The sequence below is a fragment of the Triplophysa rosa genome, linkage group LG22, assembly GCF_024868665.1.
Source record: "Triplophysa rosa linkage group LG22, Trosa_1v2, whole genome shotgun sequence".
Lineage (NCBI taxonomy): Eukaryota > Metazoa > Chordata > Actinopteri > Cypriniformes > Nemacheilidae > Triplophysa > Triplophysa rosa.
Window position 1 is genome coordinate 9,457,884 of NC_079911.1, and position 13,268 is coordinate 9,471,151.

At 38.0% G+C, this 13,268-nt stretch overlaps 2 protein-coding genes across 2 annotated transcripts; both read left to right on the forward strand.

The window, feature by feature from the left end:
* Positions 1-384: 384 nt before the first annotated feature.
* Positions 385-4,436, forward strand: LOC130546381 (protocadherin-10). Its single transcript, XM_057321642.1, has 4 exons — positions 385-3,007; positions 3,613-3,674; positions 3,778-3,890; positions 4,074-4,436. The coding sequence occupies exons 1-4, from the start codon at positions 500-502 to the stop codon at positions 4,334-4,336; spliced, it is 2,946 nt and encodes a 981-aa protein (XP_057177625.1). The 5' UTR covers positions 385-499; the 3' UTR covers positions 4,337-4,436.
* Positions 4,437-5,135: 699 nt separating this feature from the next.
* Positions 5,136-10,636, forward strand: LOC130546383 (protocadherin alpha-C2). The gene is made up of 2 exons (XM_057321644.1): positions 5,136-7,785; positions 9,061-10,636. Exons 1-2 carry the CDS (start codon positions 5,377-5,379, stop codon positions 9,082-9,084), a joined length of 2,433 nt encoding a protein of 810 aa, XP_057177627.1. The 5' UTR covers positions 5,136-5,376; the 3' UTR covers positions 9,085-10,636.
* The last annotated feature ends 2,632 nt before the right edge of the window (positions 10,637-13,268 follow it).

Sequence of the window (13,268 nt, forward strand, 5' to 3'; positions counted from 1 at the left end):
ACGTATCTATTAAACTTTACATTTTATCTTATGACTTTTAACTTATAGAAGGTTGTTGTAATAATATTTGCTCACCTTTCATTTTTATGCTTGGAAAACCGGGTGACCTTTTTCCTTTAGACTATTTATTTGTGTAGCACTATAATCAATTGTTTGTGGTAAAAAAATCGAGTATTAAAAGAGGATTATACGACTTTTGTACATTTAAATCCCAACAGAGGGACTCCCACCCATTCATCCGCTCTTTCTCCCTCACCTAAACGCATTCACTGTGCGCACGTGCCATTGGCCAAAGGCGCGCGTTCTGATGTTAAAGTAAGAGGTTCAGGGACTTGACACTGCACTGTCTATAGCACGCTCGTTCTTTCTTGCAATGTTATTGGGCATTTAGAGGAACTTTTGCAACTTTAGTTACTAGCCTATACTTTATACTAACGCTAAAGCTTCGTGATTATGAGGGCTAAATTTGAAGGCGCACTTTAAAAAGGACTTCATTTCAATGGGGCTGTGGATATGGACATGGCAGGTGTCCTGCCTGGCACTAATGGCATGTGTGGTGGATGTTGTTTTGGCACAGATTCGTTACATGATTCCCGAAGAACTGGAACACGGGTCCTTTGTTGGAAATATAGTGGAGGATCTCGGACTGGACACCAACAAACTCTCTATCCGCAGATTTAGATTAGTCTCTGGTGCGAAAGAGCAATACTTGGACGTTAATTTAGAAAACGGCGTTTTGTTTGTGAACGAGAGAATCGATCGAGAAGAATTGTGCGAACAAAATCCATATTGCTCATTTCATCTCCAGATTGTTATTGAAAATCCATTAGAATTATACAGGGTAGAAGTTGAAATATTGGATGTCAATGACAACAGCCCTGTTTTTCAGTGGAGTGAATTTAATTTGGATATATCAGAATCTGCCGTTCCCGGATCACGTTTCCCACTGGAAAGCGCGCAGGACTGGGACGTCGGTGACAACTCTCTCCGCTCGTATTTGCTGAGCGTAAACGAACACTTTATCCTAGACGTGCAGACGCGCAGCGACGGCAGCAAATTCGCCGAGCTGATTCTCCAGTCCCCGTTAGATCGTGAGCAGCAAAAGGCTCATCTCATGGTTCTTACAGCTGTGGACGGGGGCGCGCCAGAGAGGTCGGGGACTGCGCAAATAAACATAACGGTTCTGGATGCAAATGACAACGCGCCAGTGTTCGATCAGAACTTCTACAAAGTGAAACTGGCTGAAAACGCACCACGAGGAACGGTTGTCATAAAACTAAACGCTACTGATCTCGACGAAGGACCCAATGGAGAGATCATGTACTCTTTTAGTGGACACGCGCCAACTAGAGTGCGTGAGCTGTTCTCTGTGGATCCCCGCACTGGAGACATACAGGTGAAAGGACTTATAGATTATGAAAAGGCACGAATGCATGAAATATATGTACAAGCTAAAGACAGGGGGCCGTCTGCAGTTGCGGTACACTGTAAAGTTATGGTTAATATCGTAGACGTCAACGACAATCTTCCTGAGGTGATCCTTACATCAGTGTCCACACCTGTCCAAGAGGACGCACCCCCTGGTACAGTGATTGCAGTTATTAGCGTTATGGATAAGGATTCTGGGGAGAATGGAAACGTGGACTGTGAAATTCCTCATCACGTTCCCTTTCAGCTACACTCTTCCTTTAAAAACTACTACACATTGGTTACGTGGGATTTTCTAGACAGAGAGACTATCTCGGAGTACAGCATCACTCTCACGGCCCGTGATATGGGATCGCCGCCTCTTTTCACTAGAAAAACCATTCTGGTGCAGGTGTCTGATATCAACGATAACGCACCACGATTTAAGCAGCCCTCCTACACTGTCTACCTGACCGAAAACAACGCGCCGGGTGCCTCCATTTGCACCATCACAGCACAAGACGCTGACGCGGATCAGAATTCGTATCTGTCATATTCTATTTTGGAAAATGACATCCACGGAATGCCAGTCTCCACATACGTGTCCATCAATTCAGACAATGGCAACATTTACGCATTGCGCTCTTTCGACCACGAGCACCTCCGAAACTTTCACATCGTGGTTCAAGCAGAAGATGCTGGTTTTCCGCCTCTGCGCACGAACGTGACTGTAAACGTGTTTGTTTTGGACCAGAATGACAACCCGCCAGTAGTTGTTGCCCCGGTGCCTGAGAATGATACAGCTGCAGTAATAATTGTCCCCAGATATATCGATGCTGGATACCTAGTGGCTAAAATCACCGCCATAGACGCAGACGCGGGACAAAACTCGCGTCTTTTTTACGAGGTCCTCCAAGCTACAGATCCCAGTTTATTCAGTGTTGCCCTATACACTGGAGAGATCAGGACAATTCGCCGGCTGATGGACAACGACCCCACGAGGCAGAAACTGGTCGTTTTGATCAAGGACAACGGTCAGCCGCCCCTCTCGGCCACGGCCTCAATCAGCTTGTCAGTTGTTGACAACGTGCCAGAATCCTTGCCTGGTCTCGGCGACCTCGCACTCAGCCCCCAGTACCGGTCAAACCTCACGCTGTATTTAATAGTGTCTCTGGGCGCAGTTTCATTTACCTTTCTAGTGGCTATTATTGTCCTGGCCACCATAAAAGGATACAGGGACAGAAACTCTTTTCGTGATCACAGTTCGTCTCTCGGGTCATGCTGTGGTTTTCATTCTAAGACCTCTGATAATGATAGCATAAAAAGGTCTAACTTGAATATTCACATATCACCAGGAATTAAGGGATCCACGCACTGCGTGGAAGTCAACGGGAATGATCCAATCGGCCAAAACTACTACTATAAAATGTGTTTAACTCCAGAGTCATCGAAGAGTGACTTCATGTTCTTGAAACCATGTAGCCCAACTGGAACAATAGCTTCTCGAAATAACATCAAGGAAGTTGACAACAAAACTCTTACTTGGAGCCCAGCAAGCAACAGTCTCCTTACAAAGACTGAGAGGATCTCCCCTAATGAGGTAAACAATTAAGCGGCTGATATATGCTTGGGAATTTGAAAAACCTATTCAGTATGTTTTTGTCAGATAAGAGCGAATTAAAGCAAACAAAACAAGTAAATAATAAAAAATAAATATTTAAATCCCAAGTATCTAGTATCTGTATGCTGGCAAAGATATAAAAACCTTATTTGTCCACTAGATGGAGTCTTCAGGTCAAAACCACTTTGCGCAGACGAACCTGGGTTATTAAAGTTTAGACATGGAAAATTAGAGCTTGCAAATTACAATATTGTTCGTTTCATCTGGGAAGTCTTTCAACAATTGCTATCATTATAATTATTTTTGACATCTCTGCACCTTAAAATGTAAATAAATCTTGTAAATAAATCTTAAATGTAGAGTTTTTAAAATGATAAAATAATGAATATGCGTTTTACTCTATATTTTCTCACTGCTCTGATCTCAGGTACGCAAGTGCAAGGTTGATGTGAATACTAGATTAGTAAAGTGCCACACTGTTTTGGTTAGGGTTACCCATGAACAATTATTTTTGTAGTAAATTTACAGTATGTACCTCTCACTTGCAAATGAAGTTGATATATTAACATTTAGCTTTTTTACAGCTCAAATGGGGAAAAAAAGATCGCACTCTGAACAAAAACCAGCTGAATTATACACATAAAAGGTAACTACTGTATGAAGTAAAAGTTATTAAATGTCTACTTCTCTGTCATTTTCTCTCTCTCTCGTACACAAAACAGTTGATGTCCATGTTTTTGTCTATCTAGCCATACTGCAATAAACACAGGAAGAACACTGCATCGCAGAATGATGCAGGATCCAGATAACTATGCATATCAATCTGTTTCTCACTACTGGACTTGGGGGAATCACATGCATGGTAAAACATTGCTAAAACTACAGTACATAATATGTTAAATCAATCCTCACACGTTTTAAATGTTTCAGAGAGGCCACTAATGCAGTTAATAGATGTGAGATGCGAGTTGTAATAGATGCTGCACGTGTAACTATAACTGCACTGTCCCTTTATAGTTTGTTTTCTTGTTGTCTTTTAAAACAGATTTTAAGACCTCACCCGAGATTGTAGGTATTCCCAATCGCTCATGGACTCCATGCTACAAGGATTCACTGCAATCACCATTGGATTATCAGCTTAATGTTTACATTCCTGGAACACCATCAACACACTGTACCCTCAAGGTGGCTAACAACGGTGACCTCGAAGTCTACAATTCATTCTCAACTTTTGGAAAGAAGAAAAAGTTAATGCCAAACAATAACTGCCAAGAGGATGCAGTAATGACCAATGATTTTTTCATATGAATTTCCCACCTTAATTTTTCACCTGTCAACTCTTTCTTGTATTTAAATTACACATTGTGTGTTTAAGAAGTGTATGCTGTTGTTAAATTGTTCAGTATGATTTGCCTTTATAAATGTCATTACAAAAATACAACTGAAAAGTACTCTAGTAATTATTATTCTTTTTTATTTTTATTGTGTCAAACATTTTCAATCTTATGAAAAATTCTGAACGCATTAAACTGGTGGTTGCTTTAATTGTAATTGCTCATAAAGGCCAAAGTTAACATTTTCCATTTCCATATCCATTTTGTTTCATCATAGACAAAAATATTTATCAAAGTAGATCATTGGAAATTTATTTAACAGGGTTCTTGGCTCTTCCTCTTTTTTTAAATGCATTAAGTTAATGCATTAATGCATGGCGTCTCTGTCCGTGGTGCTGAATTCGCTTCATGTTGAAAGATGTCCGACAATTACAATTTGTCCAAGCCCCTAAAAATAATGCCATAAATGTTTTATTGAAACTATTCGTTAATTTCGACTTGTACAGACACTTGACTGTAGATGCTTGGTTTAGTAAGGACCTTCAGTAAACAAGGAGTTTCAATTTGTCACAATGCATTGCAAAGTAAAAAATGCAATGCAAAAAGAATATTCCTTTAATAAACCATTATTCTAATATAATATATATTTTTATAAAATATATATATTTTTTGGTAAACTTTTCTGTTCACATGATGTCGCTGCACTGCTACAAGTTACTTTTAAAAGCAGACGAGAGAGGAAATGCAGACTCACCAGCCATGCTGTTGGACAGCACCAGAGGAGCGCTGATGAAGCCCAGCTGAGACGATGTTTGTGATATCTGTGGGTGTTTATTGATGAAATCCACGGCACGGCGCTATTGTGATGCTTTTGATCTTTAAAAAAAATACTCGCTAAGCTCGCTTAATGGTTTATGAAATGTCAGTCAATGTGCTCTTTCGACCTATATTTTTTACATCTTTTGTCAGAGCGTGAGCTATCGCTTTGACATCTGCTGCATTTTGCGCTCTGCAATGGAGACGCATTCAAGCGTGCTTTCGAGGAGATGGCACCTCTCTCTTCTCGTCCTCCCAGCGATGTGGACCGTCGCCTTAGCTGTAACACGATACTCCATCCCCGAAGAAATTCCAGTGGGCTCCGTGGTCGCAAACATCGCCTCCGATCTGGGCCTCGACGCGAACAGCCTCGCGGAGCGAAAGGTAAAGCTGGATCATATTCATAGCAAGAAATACCTAGAGATAAATAAAGACACCGGAGAACTGTTTATAGCCGAGAAAATTGACAGGGAGTATTTATGCCCCGCCAAGACATCATCATTTTGTTTTCTAAAGATGGATGTGATTATCGAGAGTCCAATACGCATCTTTAATATCGAATTGGAAATTATGGACATAAATGACAATGCGCCTCAGTTCAGGAGGGAGAGGATACCGCTTGATATTTCGGAATCAGCGACGCCCGGGGAGAGGTTATCTTTAACGAATGCAGTGGATGCTGATGTGGGAGAAAACTCTATCGAAACCTATTATCTGAGTGAGAGCGATGAGTTTACTATTGAGATTCAGTCTGGGAGTGATGGAACTAAATACGTGGACCTGGTACTCAAAGCAAATTTAGATAGAGAAAAGCAAGCTGTGCATACGTTGACCCTCACCGCTGTGGATGGTGGCATACCTGCTCGGTCCGGTACAGCCAGTATTATTATTAAAGTGTTGGACACCAACGATAACGCGCCACAGTTCGATCTGCAAGTTTACTCGGTTGATCTGATCGAAAATGCACCTGCTGGGACACTTATATTGCAGCTGAACGCAACAGATTTGGACGAGGGTACGAACGCAGAAATTGCTTACTCCTTTACTTTGTATACGCCTGAGAAAACGCAGGAAAAGTTCTCTCTAGATCCCAAAAGCGGAGAAATAAGAGTAAAAGACGTGATTGATTTCGAAGAGGTTAAAAGCTTTGAGATGTATGTGGAAGCCAAAGACAAGGCAGTAAATCCCCTGTCTGGTCAATGTAAAATATTAGTATTCATCACTGATCTAAATGACAACTATCCTGAAATTACAATTAATTCATTTCAAGGTTCAATCAAAGAAAGCGACCCTATAGGAACTGTAATAGCTGTCATCAGTGTCAGTGACAGGGATTCTGGAGATAATGGCAAACTTCTTATCTCAATTCAGAATGCTGAGATGTTACCTTTTGGGCTGAACAAGTCATCCGAGGACTTTTTTGCTCTAACTGTCACAGAGTCACTAGACCGTGAGAAAATCCCTAAATACGACATCGTACTCCATGTGACGGACAGAGGAACTCCACCCCTGAACGATAATGAAATGATCAGTGTTGAAATTCAAGATGTCAACGATAATGCTCCTGTGTTTTCCCAAACCCACTATACTATTCATTTATTGGAAAACAATGAACCTGGGGCTTTGTTAGCTTCTCTCACAGCTCATGACCCAGATCTACATGAAAATCAGTATCTTGTTTACGTCATCATTGAAAAAGAGATCGCCAACACGTCGATATCCATGCTGTTTTCTATCAACCCCGAGAACGGAAACCTCTACGCTCTACGCACGTTTGACTACGAAAGAGAAAAGGAGTTTCTGTTTCACATCGAAGCAAGAGACTCTGGAGTCCCTTCGCTTAGCAGTAATGTCACTGTACACATCATCGTTCTGGACCAAAACGACAACACCCCACTTATAGTTTCCCCGTGGCGCCCACAGGGCTCTGTCATTGAGGAAATAATCCCAAGATCAGCTGATAAAGGATCTCTTGTCACCAAGGTGATCGCACTGGACGCCGATTCAATGCAGAACTCCCGTATAACATATCAGTTTCTGCAAATCACGGACACAACGCTGTTCAGCTTGGATCAGTACAACGGTGAGGTTCGAACCACACGCATGTTCAGCTACAGGGACCCCAAACATCAACGGCTGGTCATCATTGCCAGAGACAACGGAGAACCTCCTCGCTCAGCCACAGTGACCATCAAGGTGTCCACGGTGGAACAGATGGTGACACAGTTCACAGAAACCACAGAGGTGCCTATAGAATACGATCTGTTCACAGATTTAAACCTGTATTTGTTGATCGGTTTGGGCTCAGTGTTGTTTCTGCTGCTCATCACTATTCTGGTCATCTGTGTGCTAAAATGTCAAGAACCCAAACCTTCGAAAGCAGCTACCCAGGGTAGGAACAGCATCATTAGCCAGAGGAACTCAACCATTGCTGACTCTACTCTTATCTCGAGTGATGCCTATTGGTACAGTCTATTTCTGGCAGAGACTAGAAAAGGGAAGGTGGTGGTACGACAGCCCCTCCCTAATGGCGCAGGGTTTATTGTGTCAAGTATCCCAGGAAGTGCTGCTCTTACAGAGACCAGCGCGTCAAGATCCACATTACAGGTATTGTAACACATATTTGGGTTGCTAGTGTATTTAGAACTGTATTTACACAGAATGCATATGCTGCTGGTCTTACACTTAACCATAAACATTTTTACTAAATATCACACTTATGATACCTGTGTGAACTTGAGGGCAATTGCCTTTGCACATCCACTAAAATCACCAAGTCTGCCACTAAAAAACAGAAACAGAAAAAGCTAAATGGAAAAAGTTTGCCATCATTTGTATTGAATTGTGTGCAAATTATAAACACACAACCAGCTGTATAAATACAGATAGGTACGTTATATCACTGATTTCCATAATATATACAGTTATCTCACATCAGACAAATCAGACGTGAGAATGCTTCAGTGTGCCTAATTGAATGTAAGTGTGACAGCAAGTGACAGAAGAAAGAATTAAAGGGACAGTTCACCAAAAATCATTAACTTTCCCTTATGTCATTCAAAATTTAAATGATTCTTTTTTTCCCTGAAAAACACAAAAGAAGATATTTTGAATAATGTTGACGTTGAACCCCATTGCACAAAACCACTGAAACATTTCTCAAAATATCTTCTTTTATGTTCCACAGAATTAAAAAGTGATATAGTTTTTGGTACATAAGGATAAATAGATAATGGCCCGGTTTCATAGACAAGGCATAGCCTAAGCCAGGACTATGCCTCATTTAATTTAGGCTATGTAAGTCGCTTCTGAAGTCGTGAATCTTGAGACAAAACAATGGCACTGATATATTTTAAGAAATGTCAGGGTAAGTTATTTTCAGTTGAGACAGCTCAAAATTCATTGTAGTCCGGGACTAGTCTTAAGCCTTAATTGTCTGTGAAACCGGAGCGATTACATTTAAGATGAAAAGGGGTTTGCTTGTTGTTTTACTCATTGAATGCTCCTAGTTTTCTGAAGTACTCAAAATAAAAGAAACATAACCCAAAAGTTAAATTCCGGTTTGAAGCTGGAAGTATTCTGCTGATCTTGGCATGAGTTGATTCTAACTTTTGCTAGGTTTGAAAACTAAGTAAAACTACCCCTACCAACCACATGTCTTGTCTCTAAAACCCAACCCTTCACAGATACATTACCAAAACCAGATGTGCAAAGTAATTTACATGCATAAAATGTTCTTATTGGCTTTTTTCTAGCACTAGTGACATTTTATTCTTGATTATCTTCTTAATAACAATAAAAAACCTTTTTCTACAACTTATGTGCAAATTCTGTTTCCTTTCTTTCGATTGTTAATCAATCATGTTTTCTATTTGTTGACAGGAATCGAGTAGTGATTTACCCTGATCTGACTGCTGGACTACAGCTGGATCTTTTGCCTGGATCATTATCCATGAGGGGAGCTTGATCATCTGTTTTACCCCTTACTTCAAATCCAGACAGTGTCAACAATAAGTTACCACATTGAGCATGACATTGCATGGCTAGGCCAAAAAAGGACCTTCGACCTATCTTTAAGACCTCTAAATAGTCCTGCACAGAGGACAAAGTAATACTTCCTGATAACTGAACCGATATTCAACGGAAAGAATCTCATTCATTCATTTTGGACTTTTAGATGTTTTTTTTGTGACATGAAGTGCACAGAATATGCCAAACAAAAAGACTGTTTTTCAATGTTCTGGAATTTATTGTATCTTATTTTTACATGGTTGAAACATGCTGAGGAGAAAGCTGTGACTGATGAGCACAATCTAAGAAGTCAGACATTGCCTATACCTCAAAGCACTTGGTTTGAAAGCTATGTGGTGCATATACAGTATATAAAGTACATTAAAAAAATGCTATTTACTAAATTGATCGATTTTGAAAATTCAACTACAGTATTTTAAATTCTAGACAGATGTTAAAATAATAATTACATTTTACAGAAAAACAGGACACTAACCATTTAGTGCAAATCCATTACTCATCTTGGCACAAACAGAAATGATCAACGATAATAATAGTTATTAAACATTTAGTTCTTTTTTGTACAAGAGTTTAAAAGCATACTGTTAACTTGCTATTCAGTATCAGTTTTGAGTTTGTTTACTGGAGTTTTTGAGGTTTTTAATTGTTTTGTACTCTAAAATGAAAAGAGCTTCTTTAATGCTACTTCTTATATGAATTAAATGTTGTATGGATTTATTATTACTGGTAAAAAATATTCAAAAATTCATTATATCAATTATTAGAAAGATGGAAATGTGATTTCAAAATGTTTTAAACTCAACTCATGTGAGAAAACTTTGTAGAAATATTGATCACTTGGGAATTTTATTTAAACACAGAATTTTAACACTAAGGGGGCGGCTTCCCGGACAGGGCTTAATAGTACCAGACTAACTGAAATGTTCGAGGCATCTTAAACGAAAACAACTTACACTGGCATATCTTAAAATATATCAGTGCGATTATTTTGTCTCAAGATGCACACCAGTATTGTTTTTTTGTAAAGTATGTTTTTTTAACAACTTAAATATCCTAATTTAACTAAGGCCTAGACCTGGTTTAAGGTAATCCTTGTTCGGGAAAACGCCCCATATATCAAACAAGTAAAGTGCTGTGTGCCTTTAGCTGTTTGGTTAAGGGTGAGAAATAAAGTGTGCCTGTAATTATTGCCTGGAGGGACCTTAAGGTTAAAATTACTTTGGTCCCTACCTGATGAACTTACAGAATGAGTCTTAAACTCTTTCCCCACAAATGGACATTTTTATCTTCCTGACATATCTTGGGTTTCTCATTGTGTTTACGTTTTTGTTGCCTTATTTGCAAAACATCCTTATGCAAACAAATAACCAATGCCTTTGTGTCCCCTCATTTGCTTACAGCAATGTGAATAAAAGCCTTTACAGTATATTTCATGATTTTCAGTTTGTCGGGTGGGGAGTGAGTTTCTGAGGCAAAGCCGGGATATATGATCACATAATGTCAAAACAAACCACACATTTCATTGCTGCTGACCTAGGCAGCACGGTCTCTGTAGAAACAGTTACTATGACAACATCTCTTCACAAGCACACTTTTTTACCCTCTGAAACACACGCACACATATGCAGATTTCAGGCTGATGCTTTTTCAGCATGTCACACATGTGACCCAGTCTGTGAAAACCCAGCAAGTCACTTTTTGTGGTTCATCGTTTTCTGTATAAAACCATCCTACATATAAGAACATTCTCTCAAAATGTAATCTTGATGTCTTCAATATTGACTAAGTAAGGCAATGTCAAAGATTTAAATCATAGTGAAATTAATGGTGGAAATCAAAGTTTCATGCCTGTTATCTCAATATTAGATTTTGAGACTTAAGGCTGGTTTTCACAGACTGGGTCACATTTAATATGCTTTAGGTTCCTCGCAAAGTCCAAATGATTTGAACTGTTATGTATAAATTTAAGGACTAACATAAACATGCATTAACGGCAAGTAAAATTGAAGTACAACAGTTTTAAGTCAATGCACCAGGGCTGGGGGGACAAACCCCAAAAAATGTTTAAACCAAAAATCTGTCAAATCATTAATTATATAAAATAAATGACATATGTTTGTATAAATAATTACAACAGACCTGATGAGACCCCTTGTATAATTAACACATTACACAAAATCTCTGTGCACATGCAGTATGGACTGTAGCTAAGATTTCCAGGCAAATTCTGATGGCACTTCTGTTTATATACTGTATGTATCTGCCACTAGTAGGGCCTGTTTACTGTAACCCTTACAAATTTATATTTATGCATGTAAATGTGTATTTTTATGTGGAAACAAGAAAACATTTAAAATTTCTAATAAATATATATAAATGAAATATGAATGAAATCAAAGTTAAGTAAAACAAACTTAAATGAAAAAGTTTAATAGTGTTTTGCTTGACAAGTTGGTGACACACAACAGCATGCAGAACAATATCTCAAAGCATCTCACAGAAACCACAGGCACACTTGAGATGGTCTGTAGTTACAAACATGAAACATAGTTTTAAGTTCTTTATTTTTTCTTCTCCATTAATGAAACTACACAAAATGTTTACTTTTGAATAAAATTTGGGTTCAGAGGATGACTTTTTGACATGCATCTCAATGTCAAAATGAATCCCAATTAACCTGAATATTAACGTGAAATGTGAATTTTTTAACTGCCCTCTTTCTTGAGGTCAAAACTAAAGGTGTTGTATGCTGCTGTCTTTCTGACACCTCCATATTTTGTGATTTTTTGCCATAAATCATTATAATTAGTCACTCTTTTTGTATGTCACTGGGTTTTGCAAATATCCAACAATACAAAAAGTTAAAAAGTGGACATTCAAGGTTCAGTAGGACAACAACAATATGCAAATGTATCTATCATCACCATCAATAGCATCTCTACTTTGTGTACCAAGTGAAACATTTTATCTTTGTATCTAAACCTTTGTACATTCTACATGATTTTCTGAATTATTTAATATATTTATTTAGCTTTTTGTTAATTGGAATTACTGACTATCAGGGTGACAACTTTTGTATAATTTTCTCAAAATAATTTTCTTAAATGTATTTTAATGTTAAAACGATCTATCAATCTTTATCTATCAATTCAAATGGAATGCAAAAACGTTGAAGTTTGTTCTCTCAAAACGGCTCAGAATGCAGATAGAACCTTATTACTCCAAGGCGACCATTTATTTTTGCTTCAACATCATGTTCAGTTGAGGTGAATAAATTGCTATATCATGAACTGGGATTTCAGGTCGAATACACTTTACTAATTTTTAGTAACTTAAGTATCTTTATAAGACAAGCATGATTACAATGTAAAAGTTACTCACTACTGTATAAATGGCATTACAGATATGTTTGTCATATAAAGGGTTAAGTTTGTTCAGTGAAACCACAAAAATGAAATCATTTCAAAGTCCAAAAGCATGCAAATGTAACATTTTAAGTTGGTAGTTGATAGATATGCAGAGCATGTGACAGCAAAAATTTAGAAAAAAAGAACTCTTAATAATGTTCAAATTGTATTAGACATTTATCTTCATTGCTAGACACTCATTTTCATATGCTATTTATTTAATATGAAATTATAAATAACATTACATTTAATTATTACCTGTCAAACATATTTTGATCGTATTTTCACACCACTTTTAAAACCACAACATAAAACCAATCTCAATGTATGATCAACAGATCATGCAAAAGCCACAAATACCAGATGAAAGAGGTTTATTAGTACAATCTATTTATTAGACAATAAAAATGAAATTGTTTCTCGTGCTTTTTTCACTTCATCTGTCATACAAGACTTTTAACATCAAGTCAAATAGTGGAATAGATGTGATAAAACTGAATGACATTTAGGTAGAAAGTATAATTCAAATTCTTAAATTCTTGTCAATATTTTAAATTGTACATTTACTGTGAAATGTTAGCACTAAATTATGTACAGTAGATGAAGGTCACCGCTCTTTTGAGGCAACAAGTCACTTTATCATTTGATCAA

Coding starts and splice junctions, on each gene's coding strand:
- LOC130546381 (XM_057321642.1), top strand. CDS start 500: ATGGGGCTGTGGATATGGACATGGCAGGTGTCCTGCCTGGCACTAATG. Junction 3,675..3,777: donor CTGAATTATACACATAAAAG/GTAACTACTGTA, acceptor TTGTCTATCTAG/CCATACTGCAATAAACACAG. Junction 3,891..4,073: donor TTGGGGGAATCACATGCATG/GTAAAACATTGC, acceptor CTTTTAAAACAG/ATTTTAAGACCTCACCCGAG.
- LOC130546383 (XM_057321644.1), top strand. CDS start 5,377: ATGGAGACGCATTCAAGCGTGCTTTCGAGGAGATGGCACCTCTCTCTT. Junction 7,786..9,060: donor CGTCAAGATCCACATTACAG/GTATTGTAACAC, acceptor ATTTGTTGACAG/GAATCGAGTAGTGATTTACC.